At 39.3% G+C, this 13,491-nt stretch overlaps 2 protein-coding genes across 62 annotated transcripts in view; both read right to left on the bottom strand.

Moving 5' to 3' along the window:
* Positions 1–885, bottom strand: part of igsf5b (immunoglobulin superfamily, member 5b) — an 83,391-nt gene extending 82,506 nt beyond the window's left edge. For 3 of the 6 annotated variants that reach the window (XR_012391258.1, XM_073924363.1, XM_073924365.1), the window contains exon 1: positions 435–762. The gene's annotated coding sequence lies outside the window, so the exon portion shown is untranslated. Of the gene's footprint in view, positions 1–434 lie in introns of all 6 variants that reach the window. The other 3 variants (XM_073924364.1, XM_073924366.1, XM_073924362.1) reach the window with 3 other exon arrangements.
* Positions 860–13,491, bottom strand: part of sh3bgr (SH3 domain binding glutamate-rich protein) — a 46,802-nt gene continuing 34,170 nt past the window's right edge. For 33 of the 56 annotated variants that reach the window (XM_005169682.5, XM_009291452.4, XM_009291451.4 and 30 more), the window contains 2 exons: positions 8,221–8,274; positions 860–5,122 (listed from right to left, as the gene is read on the bottom strand). In XM_005169682.5, coding sequence (XP_005169739.1) covers positions 8,266–8,274 — 9 coding nt within the window. In that variant the 3' untranslated portion in view covers positions 860–5,122; positions 8,221–8,265. The remainder of the gene's footprint in view (positions 5,123–8,220; positions 8,275–13,491) is intronic. The other 23 variants (XR_012390458.1, XR_012390459.1, XR_012390460.1 and 20 more) reach the window with 2 other exon arrangements.

Raw genomic sequence — 13,491 nt, 5'->3', positions numbered from 1 at the left:
AATTATTAAACGCATTATACAGGTGCTTATAAGTCAAGAATAGAGCACTTGTAGTTGCAGTTATAAACTGCTTACTAACGTTTATTAATGTAGAGTTAATGCTTAACAGAAAATGAATTCACTATTTGCTAATGCTTAATACATGATTTATAATGTGTAGTTATTATAAAGTGCTACCCATTTTTTAAGTTAGACAAAGTTTAACTTAATATTTATAGTCATTTTGATTGAAAAAGTTCTCAACAAAAAATAACTGCTAACATTTTCCACTTTCCACATTCTACTGCTAACAAAGCTACCATATGAAACTAATAAGCTCTAATTTATTAAAACACAATTCTAATTTATTACACCCACAATTGTCCAACTAAAATGTATAGCTCGTGCCAACACAACTGCCCTCTGAATCCCAAATCCTGCTGCTATGTTCTTACCTTCAGTAATCCAGGATGAGTTTTACAGTATTCCAGACTGAACAGAGATCACAATCTCCACAGTCAACTCAGTAGCACTTTCTCAGGCTCTGTGGGATGTGGCCAAAAGTAGCCAGTTAAATATTACTGAAAGCAAAACACTCTTTTTAGCCTTGAACTGACAACTGCAAATATTCGCCTCTGACTCACGGGCTGCGATGAATATTTTAGGGACGGCCTAAAATCCAGTCTGAAATGTGCTGCTATTGTTAAGAGAAATGTGTGCGTGAGACAAACGTCCACAGCCTCGTCTTCCCCTCACCATCTCTAGGGGAATCTCTTTAAGGTCACGTCCTCTTTGTTGAATTGGCACCACCCCAGTTGAGCACTATTGCTCTTTAAATACACACAATGTGCCAGGAATAGAACATAATGAATCTGACAGAGCCGTTAAAAGTCGAACTTTAATGGTAAATAAGGGTATTTCCAACCATTCAATTCTGTCAACATACAAAGAGCATTACAACTGCCAACCGACCACAAGAAAAATGGCTTCCAGCAAGTATTGACGTCACATTTTCAGAGTGAAATCAGACACAATGGACAGAAAAAAGGCGGGAACTGTGACTAATGTCCTTTTACGGCATCAATGTCTAATTTTAACTTTAACTTGGAACCATATTGTGTAGTTTAATTTTGCACCAGTCAACTTTTAGACACACCTGCTCAATCTTTAATACTATTTTCATATTTCAGCATATAACGTCAGTTATGTAGAGACTGAAATATTAAAACGGTTGTTTTAGTCAAGTGCTTCTGCTGAAAAAGTTCACATAGCTAGCTAAAACTAGCTACTAGCTTAGGTTGTTTGCAACATAAGCTCATTCTGAAAACGTAGCCCTATAAACGTTTCTGGAGATCGCAAATTATGTAGCCAGAAGAACGTATGGCTGCATTTCATTTTTAAAATGAACGCTATGAGGTGGTATGATGCCATTCCGTTTTGCACTTACCAACTGACTGCTTTTAGACAGCTTTCCCACTGTTACCAGTTAGCTCGCCATGTACGTTGACCGACTTGAGGCGCATAGAGGAGTTGACCATGACGACAGGGTTCGGGTCTGGTGAAGAATGATTCCAGAAAGCGAGTAAGACAATAGCCCCTTTCACACATACAGACCTTCCCAGAAAATTACCAGCAATTTTTCGGAAAGGTCTGTATGTGTGAACAGGCCCTTTTTAAAAATACCGATAAATTCATTCCAGCTATTTTCGGGAAAGAGAAGTTGTAACATTACCGGTAATTTGCCGAAATGCTGCACTGTGTGAATGCAGAAGGAAGATTGCAGGAAAGAGTGTTCACGTCTAGAACGTGCTGACATGAGACGTCTAAGTTAGTCAATCAGAACACTCAGACGCATTCACGTCCGCACGGTTTATGAGAATAAAAGCCTGTGAATATATTTCCAGACACATTTAGCTGCTAGACGTCAGTCAGATGACATTTCTATGTTCCTTCTTAATGCCGACTGTGCAAAAAATATTGATAAAATACTTATGATAAGCCATTGTTTGTTTACCTCCAAGCTCTGACGCGTATGCACGTGAAGCAGCTGGTGAGCGCCAGCACACACATATATTGTGAACATTTGACATGCGAAAGTGTTTCTCTATACGTTTTCATAGAAGCTGTTCACAATACTGATCCATCCACAGAGTTTGTAATGTAGTCAAATGTTTACAAAAACAAGCGCAGCCGTTTGGAGGTCAATCCTGGTAAATGATGTCAGAATTTACCGGTATTTTGGAATGGACGTGTAAACGGTCTTTTCCGGAAAACTTCCGTAACGTCCGTGCCTGTGCGAACAGTGCTGTTTTGAATTTACCGGTAAAGTCGTTCCGGAAATTTTCCAGATATTTACCAGTATCACTGTGTGAAAGGAGCTAATAACAGAATCCAAAAAAATAAGTAAATAATAGGGTGAAAATGTGTTAAAAATCAGATGAGGGCTTTTTTTTCTGGATTGATTTTGAAAATTGTTGGTTGGGTTTAGGGAAGTAGGTGGGCGGGTCAATCAATACAATTGGATGGGTTTAGGGAAGGAGGAGGGTTGGTCAGTTGATCGGTCAGTCATTCAGTCAGTCAAACAGTCAGTCGACAGTGGCCTCTGGTGGGTTTACCGGAGAACAGCAGCCGCAAATGGCACTCGAGAGAGAAATTTGAGATCTCAAAATGCGTACACAGCTGCCTCTGGTGGATTCACGAAGGCAAAAACTGCATACAAAAAAATATATATATCTCCTGGGATGTATTTGGCCCTCTCCAGAAATGTATATAAAGGTACATTTTCAGAATGAGCCTGGGATGGTTGTTTTTAACCATTTTAAAATGCTTGCCCATCACTTCATAAACAAAAAGTTTATTCATTTATTGACAATGTTGGCTTTTTAAAGTGAAATCTCTCAAAGTTTCAGGCTTTTACAGAAAACAAACAGATACAAAGTTGGTTCTTGTTTAACCTGATGTCATTTGGATCATTTTTCTTTAACCTTGCACGGTTTTATATTTCCAGTATTCAGGGACAATGGGATATCAAGTCCCTGCCTGTGTTAGTGTCAACAAAATAAGGCTAGCTAATGTGATTGCCTTGAAAACAGCCTATCAATTTGAAGTTAAGTCAAAATACTAATCCTATGTAATTAGCATTTAGCAAAGGCCGCATTTACACTGCCAGTTCAATGTGACCCGATTCCAATTTTTTGTTGATATGTGACAAAGGTTGGATCTGTTCTATAACCGTGTAAACACGAAAAAAAAAACACATGCATTTGGATATTCAGAGATCAATTTCAGGCCTCCTTCATATGTGGAAATAAATCAGATATGTGACAATGCGACTAACACGTAAACAGGCAGATCGGATTTATTAAGGCATTCTGTTTTGTACGTCATTAAACTTGCGACAATAGTAGACGAAGAAGGAAGAGCGTATATGGAGACGCCAATGCGAGGAAACATGAAGGAGGAAAGTGGTCAGTGTTCAACGACAGAAGTTACCTGCCTTCTTGCCCTTTGGATGAGTCAGTGGAGGACACTATATATAAACCATAGGCGCAACCTGCAAAGACAGCCCTTTCCCTCCTCCTCCGCCTCAAAATTTTATTTTAAAACTTCATTTTAAATGTTTATTTTCAAGTTGGGTGAACTTCGCATATTTCGCAGAGCTAAAAGCAAGACAATTTCTTCCATCTTGGCTGGTGATGCTAGAGCCCGCCTTTACGCATGCGCAATGTGGTAAATTGTGTGACAAGTGTAAACACATGAATCAGATATGGGTCACAATTAAGAGAACATGTAAACCAGGGGTCTCAAACTCGCGGCCTGCGGGCCATTTGCAGCCCTCAGTCCAATATTTTGTGGCCCGCGCCGACCGATGTACACTGACAGAGTCAGCGCAGCGGGGAGAGAGAGCGCTCCCCGCTCCGCTGATTCTATCCGTACATAGCACGCTTGTCAATCAATGCGCGTTGTCGCGCGCGTTCTGATCAGCGGTGTTATCGCGCGCCTACTGAAGGGCGGGACCGAGGGTGTGTCGCGTCGCGGGGGCACTTTTGATCATTTTGGAAGGGCACTTTCTATGCAAGACTAAAAAGAGCATGTGCTCTGCACAGGTTGAGCCCTACGTGTGCACGTGCCTGAGATTGTGTTGATATTATAGGTAGATACAGACTGGTACAGACTGATGTGACAGGAGTGGGGTGGGGGTGTTTTATTTATACATATATACGCCTTTTTTTTAGGTGAGGGAATGGAAGTTTTGAGTGAGTTCCCCCACTTTTTTCCCTAGGACTTCAATAAGTCAAAGTACAGGTCTAGACTTAATGATGATCATCTTCAAGCCATACTGAGGGTCTCAACTGCTTCCGCTCTAAAGACAAATGTGGTTCAGATTTGTGAAAAGAAGCGTTGTCAAGTCTCTGGCAGCAAGGAGTAGGCAAAAGATGCCATGTTCAGAAGAACTGTTCATAATCTTCACTCAATGTTCTATTAATGTTCAGGACACTTCATGTTTAGAAGAAATAATTAAAACTGTTAATAATGACATTTGAGGACTTTTTTTTGTGAAATCCCTTATGCGGCCCAGCCTCACCCAGACTTTGCCTCCTGCAGCCCCCAGGTAAATTGAGTTTGAGACCCCTGATGTAAACGCACGGTCAAAAAAATCTGATTTAGGCAACAAATAGGAAGTGGGCATCGAAAAAAAAAAACTGTGTAAACGAGGCCAAAGTGTGTCCAATCTTTCACTGGTAGTGTATTTCACAATATAAGACACAGAGAGGTATTTGTAAGTGTTGTTTTTCGGCACATTCATGTGGTTCGGCACTATTTGGGATTCTACAGAACAAAGTTACACAATGTTAGTTTATCTTTTATATGTACAGTAAGAAAAAAAAAAGACATCCCTTTAAATTTACTGGAACCTCGCCACTTAAGATGAAGCAACTCAAGCGTAAAAAGGCATTTTGCAGCCTCATCAGTAATGGGATAAGGCACAGTTGTCACGGGGGATTGAAGTTGGGGTGCTGAGTGCATATTCTCCGCTGCAGTGGTGTCACATTTGGCTCGGGTAAAGCTGCGGTGAAGGTATTTTATTCTATTTTTTTGGTGATTTTTGATGGCTCCAGGGCATGTGGGGTGTCACTTCAAGCTGAAATGCAAAAACACATCATCAGCGTATGTGTACTGGGCTGTGCATTAATAAAATAAAAACATCAAGGGTTAAACATTAGATTGATTTCGCTCTTCTTATGTGTCATGCTTTTCATGTCCATAAAAAATTTTTTTAAATAACAACAAAAAAAACTTGAACATAAAAATACAAAAACATCGGCTCAACTTTTTTAGGCAACTTGACTCAAACTAACTTGAGTTAAATTGGTTGATGGAAACACCAAGACGTGCATATATTTTGAAAATGCGCATAAAAACATATGATGAGTAAGATCAACTTTTTATTTAATAAGAAAAAATACGCATAAACTATGAAGTAGACTTTTTTATGAAATCATGTGGTGATGAAAAAGTTTGAATGGACAAACCAGCAGGCTGACCGCATTGTAAAACATCTGGAATGGTCGTTCTGAAATGCCGTAACCATTTCTTTACTCTTACATTATTAATCACCTCCAGAATTGTCAATAGTGTCTGTACTCTGTGTCTCACCTCCCTGTATTAGTTATGTGTGCGTTTAAAATATGTGTATCTTATGTTTATATGTATGTATATATCTTCTGTTAGTTGTTTGTCTTGATTGCAATGCTATTTGTGGGATGGCGTGGACTTTGGTACCGCTGCGGTGTGGGCTGGGAGGGTGAGTGGATCTTGTTTTGTTTATTGGAAAGAAACTTGGAAAGATACTGTGACAACTCACATGTAAAATCAAGAAAAACGTAATCACAATAAAAGTAAAGACCTAAGTTAGAGATTTAAAAAAGAACAAACATCAAAATTACAGAAAACGGCCAGTTATTGGTGTTAATCTGCACCTGGTGGCAAATGCCTTAAATATCAGACAAATCATATATAACTGGCAGCCAAACTTCACAGTTTTCTCTGATTTACAAGGTTCACTGAAACCCTTTGGCAGCAGGGTGTTCGAGCCACAAAAATGACACTTTCAGACACAGCAAGAGAAGTCGTTTTTACTTTGATTTCTAGAATGTTTCTTTCAAGTTTGACAATGTCACTTATCCATCCCCCCCCCCCCCCCCCCCCCTTAAAAAAAACGACATGCCCTGTAACTACAAATGTGTTAAGTCAAACCACGGACCTGTACATTTCCTACAAATCATTGACTATGGTAACCTTCAGAAATATTGTTGTAATTTTTTTTACATCACTTTCTTCATGATACAATCATTGCTGTTTTTAATTTGATTTATTTTTCCACTAAATAATTTGTTGTTGTTGTTTTATTTCCATCACCCGGTGTCAAAGCACATTTTGAAGCCTTGCCTGAGAATTGAGTAATGGAAGCATTCATTCATTTTCTTGTCAGCTTAGTCCAGGGTGTCAAACTCAATTCCTAGAGGGCCGTAGCCCTGCACAGTTTAGTTTCAACCCTGCTCCGACACACTTACCTGTAGGTTTCAAACAAGCCTGAAGGACTCAATTAGTTTGATCAGGTGTGTTTAATTAGGGTTGGAACTAAACTGTGCAGAGCTGCGGCCCTTTTGGAACTGAGTTTGACACCTGTGGCTAAGTCCCTTTACTAATTAGGGGTCGCCACAGCGGAATGAACCGCCAACTTATCCAGCAAGTTTTTACGCAGCGGATGCCCTTCCAGCCGCAACCCATCTCTGGGAACATCCACACACACTCATACACTACGGACAATTTAGCCAACCCTATTCACCTGTACCACATGTCTTTGGACTGTGGGGGAAACCAGAGCACCCGGAGGAAACCCACGCGAACCTACCTACTGCGGCACTATTTCTTAATTTACAAAGAGGTTTTTGGTTTTGGACTGGTGAAAAGGGTTAGTGTAAATAATTGGAAATGGAAACGCATTTCACATTACAAGGTTACCAATACTACCATCAGCTGCTCTGAAAACTTGATGAAAATACAGCTAGTTTTGAGAGGATTTCCTTCAAGTTACCATAAAAAACCAACTCAATCTCACAGCAGTTCGTAACTTTTTGATTTAGAAACTAATTTGAATAAATTCGTACAATCTAATTCGTATAATTAAGTTCGATTTGCTCATCACCCAATGACGGTTGGGGTTAGGGGTGGGGTTTGGTACCCACTTCCTTTTTAAAATCGTACAATTCCGTACGACTGATCTCGTACAAATTAGTCACTAAACTGACAAAATGCAAAATGCTTGTTTCCTCATGAGATCAGGCTGTAAAAAACAGACTACTGACATAAATTGTTCTCTATTTTTGACCGCTGTATTACATAGCATATTTCGGCTGTATGATAATATACTTCAATTTTAATGTTTTGTTTTAATTTGAATGTTTTGGATGTTTTTATCCAAGTCAGAGTGTGACAGTAGCAGTGATCAGCACTCAAATGTACTATATGTTTCCTATGAAATCCTAAAACAGAATACAAATGTATTAACACTTTTGATACATGCATTTAAATAAAGCTTTTGATTTATTAAAATAACATCATTGAATAGCGGGTTAGATGATAAAAAAGATTCATTCTGGACCAACAAATCATGCCCGACATTCAAATGCTGATCAATGCATTTATTTTTTGACCTATAGAAAGTAGAGGAACCAATAAATAAATACTGAGACTGAGAAATATGGATCAGATTAAAGATTTCACAAGTCCAAGAGAGCACTCAAATTGGTCAGGATGAATTATTGCTCGCTCAAAATCAGTCAAAATTGACAACCCTATGTGCACTTGAGATGGTTTTGAAATTGAAATGATTTTTGTAATTTTCCAGCTTTTGTGTTATTGCTTCGGGGAATACGGTTTACATGCTTATTTGCAAATCACATGGACTATTCATTAAAGCAGTACAATACATGTTAAAATAAATTATTAATTGAACATTAATATTATTAAATATTTAATCTAAAATTTATTAAATATTTAAGAGCTAAACCTTTGGCATGTTTTGTGCATTTATCAATTGTTCAGTCTGTTTGCCTGTAATATAACTGTTAACAGGAAGCAATCAAATGTTCTTGATTAACCACGCTGGCCAATATTGACTTTTTTTCTGGTATGTTATCCTACAGCGCCACCAAGTGTCAAAGATGTATGCATTACCTGTGTTTGCGAAAACCCAGATCCAAAATCCTCAGCTTCAGAGCACTAGTCTTCCTGTGAATGACAACAATCACGCAGTTATTAGCATATTCTTTCTAAATATGCAATAAATGCTTGCTCTATAGTGGTCTGGCTATTATTCATAAGTTGTTGCATCCTGGCTTTTCAGGTTTAAGTAATAAAAGTCTGTTATGACTATGTAAAAGAATTGTAAGTCAACCTGAAAAGTCCAGATTTAGTCATTTAGATATTGTTAGCTTCAGCATTCTGAATCAGTCAAATGCTAAATCAATTCATGTGAAAACATTTTCTGCAATATGCACATTTTGTTTTCAGTATTACATTGTAAAATGGAATTAGTTAAATGACTTATTTTCAATATTAATTGTAATTGTGTACTTCATATATTTGTACCTTTTTTTACAGTCTTGGACATGAGAAAGATTAGTAACATTGGCTTTGATGCATTGTTTGTTTTAGTGCAACATCAGATTTAAATTTGTTCTCGTTCATTAACCGTTTGTGCAATTTTTGCTCTATTGATTTACATTATAACAACAATTTTCAATTGCAAAGCCATGACACCATATAATCATGCATTCTTGATTGTTGGTGGTTTTTCCTTTTGGGAGAGGTCAAATTTGTAAATGTTTAATGTTGATCATCAGTTGGCAACATTAACCCAGTTCAGGCCTGTGCAAAACCTTACTTCCTAGCTTTTATATGGATTCTGTGGAGTATAACACCATATTTTAGTATGCATGCAGAAATACAATTACTATGTTTTTGTTTACTCCATGTAGTTCTGAGAGCTGAGCTGCTAATTTTGATTTTCTCTGATTTATCAAGGTACAGTGCATCCGGAAAGTGGTCATAACGCTTGACTTTTTCCACTTTTTATGTTACAGCCCTATACCAAAATGGATTAAATTCATTTATTTCCTCAAAATTCTACACACAATATCCCATAATGACAATGTGAAAAAAGATTTTGAAATGGTTGCAAATTTATTAAAAATAAAAAACCTGAAAGATCACATGTACATCAGTATTTACAGCCTTTGCTCAATACTTTGTTGATGCACCTTTGGCAGCAATTACAGCCTCAAGTCTTTTTGAATATGATGTCAACAAGCTTGGCACACCTGTCTCTGGGAATTTTTGCCCAGTCCTCTTTGCAGTACCTCTCAAGCTCTATCAGGTTGGATGGGAAGCGACAGGGAACGGCCATTTTCAGATCTGTCCAGAGATGTTCAATAGGAGGTCTGGTCTGGGCTCTGGCTGGGCCACTCAAGGACATTCACTGAGTTGTTGTGAAGTTATTGATATTTTGGCAGTGTGCTTTGGGTCATTGTCCTGCTGGAAGATGAACCGTCGCCCCAGTCTGAGATCAAGAGCACTCTAAAGTAGGTTTTCATTCAGGATGTCTCTGTACATTGCTGGATTTATCTTTCCATCTATCCTGGCTAGTCTTCCAGTTCCTGCTGCTGAAAAACATCCCCACAGCATGATGCTGCCACCACGTTTCACTGTAGGGGTGGAATTACCCTGGTGATGAGCGATGCCTGGCTTTCTCTAAACGTAACGCATGGCATTCACTCCAAAGAGTTCAATTTTAGTCTCATTAGACCAGAGAATTTTGTTTCTTATGGTCTGAGAGTCCTTCAGTGGCCACTCTACCATACAGGCCTGATTTGTGGATTGCTACACACAAATGGTTGTCCTTCTGTGAGGTTCTCCTCTACAGAAGAACGCTGGAGCTCAGACAGAGGGACCATCGGGTTATTGATCACCTCCCTGACTAAGGCCCTTCTCCCCCGGTTGCTCAGAGTCCTGGTTGTTCCAAACATCTTCCACTTACAGATGATGGATGCCACTGTGTTCATTAGAACTTCCAGAGCAGCAGACACTTTTCTGCAACCTTCCCCAGCGTGCCTTGAGACAATCCTGTCTTGGAGGTCTACAAACAATTCCTTTGTTTTCATACTTGGTTTGTACTTTGACATGCACTGTCAACCCTGGGACCTTGTATAGACAGGTGTATGCCTTTTCAAATCATGGCTGATCAACTGAATTTACCACAGGTGAACTCCAATTAAGCTGCTGAAACATCTCAAGAATGGTCAGTGGACACAGAATGTACCTCAGCTCAATTTAGAGCTTCACGGCAAAGACTGTGAATACTGATGTACATGTGATTTTCAAGTTTTTTTAATTTTTAATAAAGTTGCAAAAATTTCAAAAAATCTTTTTCACATTCTCATTATGGGATATTGTGTGTAGAATTTTGAGAAAATAAATTAATTTAATTCATTTTGATGAATTAAAATTAAAAAATTAAAAAGCACCAAGCTTTTTTTGCACTGCAACTGATGTTCAATTGAAAACATTACTATGTGTACCTCTTTCCAACAGGGAAAACCACAAACTATAAAGATTGCATAATTATAGGGTGTTATGGCTTTGCAATTTCAAAAAAGTATTACAATGTATGGATGTAACTCAACAGCACCCTAGAGTGGATGAAAATGTCCCAAACATAATGTAAAACAGGGTTAAAACAATGTAAAACAGGGTTAAAACAGGGGTGTCCAAACTCGGTCCTGGAGGGCTGGGGTCTTGCAGATTTTAGCTCCAACTTGCCTCAAGAGACATGCAAAGATGTTTCTAGAAAGCCTAGTAAGAGCTTGATTAGCTAGCCCAGGTGTGTCTGATTGTGGTTGGAACTAGACTTTACAGAACACTGGCCCTCAAGGACAGAGTTTGGACATGCCTGGGTAAAACATCTTAAACATTCTCACTTAAAAATACAGTCAGACACAATGCTAGAAAACAGGAAAAGATGTCACAACAGTTTTTTCAACTCCACACACAAGTCACTGCATTTTGTTTCCATCTGAACATCAACCATGCCATCCAGAAGAAGTCAATTTCCTGTTTATTTCAATACAACATTTTCAAATCAATGTGTGATACTGCATGCTGATGGTCTTGCTCAATATCTGGAAAAACATTCTCAATGCATCAACGTTATGTTTACATTAGTCCAGTAAACCTTTCTGTGTACTTTCAATAATCCTCCATCCTGGTCCATAAACAAAACAGTCATGCGTAAATTCCATAAAATGACCACACAACAAAAAAAAAACTGAAAGTCCAACATTGTTTGGCCATCTGGATATATGATGACAAGGTAATGTTGCGTTATCAGTTGAAAATTAACAAAGAAATTTTCCTTAAGGACTAATTTAACCTTAGTAGGTTCACTTAATGCTACGTCTTCTCACTGCATGTAAATACCCACCAATTGGGATGACTGTCTGAAACCTGCCTAGAATCACAAGATGGTGCTCATAAAGAACACCTATAGTCCGGGACACACCACACCGACGATCGGCCAATGGGTTTCGACGTTCCTTCAGTCAGGTTGGTTTGGTGTGTTCCGGACTTAAGGCAAACTCACACTAGGTACAGTTGTCTTCAACCGTGCCAAAACGTGATTGTCCCCCCTCCTCTCTCCCCTGACGGCCTGCACTCACACTACTTTTACTTTTCGAACCTGAGCATGCTTACGTCATCGATAATGCGACTGTTCAGTTTAACAGGAAGAGAAGCCCTGTCGTTTAGGACAGTGGAGATTGGACATCGTTTTAGTCATTTGGGATGAAGTGACACGCAGTCAAATATTTTGCCAACCAGATCCAGCACTTTTAAAGTATAAATTATCATAAGGTCATTGTGCTGCACATATTAGAAGATTTGCTGAAGGTGGTGGCTGATGTGCAACTGCATATTTAAAGGGCCATGAAACCCCCTCGTTTCAGCAGGGTGTTTTCACACCTCTACTTTGGAAAAAGTCTGAAAAGTGGGCGTGTCCAGCTCTGTTTAGGGGGGAGTGTCGGAGGAAGAAAAGCGGCTTAGTATGGGAGTGTCTATTTGGGCGCGCTGAATTTCAGAGTCAAAACACACACCCACAGCTGACAATGTGACTGTGTTTACATGGACATCTGTTGTCGAATTATTTGCCAAATAATTAAATGGTGGACTTTAACTGCAGTTTGGCTCTTTCATTCAGGGAATTCATTAATGTCCCTCCCGACAAACGAGATATTTGATTCGAGGAACTGCTCTAAGCGTGTATTTTTCATGCAATGTTTGATACCGCACAGCGAATGAGAGAAAAAAAAAACTCAGCATTTCCCGGAAACTTAGATACACACGGCAGGTAGCGTCAGAAAGCCGCGTGTGATATACCGGTCACAAAATCCAACACGAGGTTATAGTTTGGTTGTAACTGTTAGTGCTAACAGTTTGTTTGATACGAATAAAATACGAACTGAATAAACAAAGAGCACTGGTCGCTCACTTACCAAATCTGTAGAGACAGGACAATCACCAGCAACTAGAGCCACGTCTTTATTTAGAGGAGACTACAATCTCAGCGTTTGCAGATGAGAACAGCTCTCAGGTAAACAATAATCCTCCTTAGACACGTAAGTTATTGTTGTCGCGCACACTGTTAATCCACACATGAGTCTGAGCTCTCACAGAGAGAAAATGAAAACGAAACTTGACTGCAGCAAACTATAAAAGCAACACTTCACGCTTGTTTTGCCAACACAACGTGGCGTCTTTGCCGTCAACACTGTGACAGTAATGAATATTAATGAAGTTGCACAATAGAGCGCGCTGATTGGTTTGAACCAAGCCTTACTCATGCATTAATGCATCACACTGTAAGACGTAATAAGACTCACTCTGGCACAGACGCCCAGTCTGCACGCTGGAATACACGCTATTATGTCATGACCGTGACGCAGCTTCAAAAATTCGTTTCAAACAGGAAGTTCGAATTTGCTTGAAATAACGCAAAAACAACCAATTTACACTTTTTAGTGAAATATAGGTGTCCTAATAGTGTTTTTAGCAGTGTGGGACACATATACGACTGTCAACAGCTCAAAAAATGTGTTTTGGTGTTTCGTGACCCTTTAATAAGCTACGACAGTTTGTGTTCACTAAAAAGTAGGAATGATTAATAAATCCATATAAAACAGTCCCTTAAAAGTGACATCGCGTCTTCGGTTTTGGGCTCTGGTGCGCTTTGCACTCACACTACAAGCGTATCAGGCCAAAGCCCAACTGAACCGTGTTTTGGCACACCTCTTCCAATCGGGCCATGGCCGGCCAACGTAGCCATACCTGGGCTGAATTCGGAGCACTCACACTTGTCCAATGAACCCGGAACATGCCTGGGCAAAATTTGGATAG

Source organism: Danio rerio, chromosome 15, assembly GCF_049306965.1.
Source record: "Danio rerio strain Tuebingen ecotype United States chromosome 15, GRCz12tu, whole genome shotgun sequence".
In the NCBI taxonomy this organism is placed as follows: domain Eukaryota; kingdom Metazoa; phylum Chordata; class Actinopteri; order Cypriniformes; family Danionidae; genus Danio; species Danio rerio.
The sequence above is the reverse complement of the archived record's forward strand: the minus strand, read 5'-3'. Positions and strand labels throughout refer to the sequence as shown.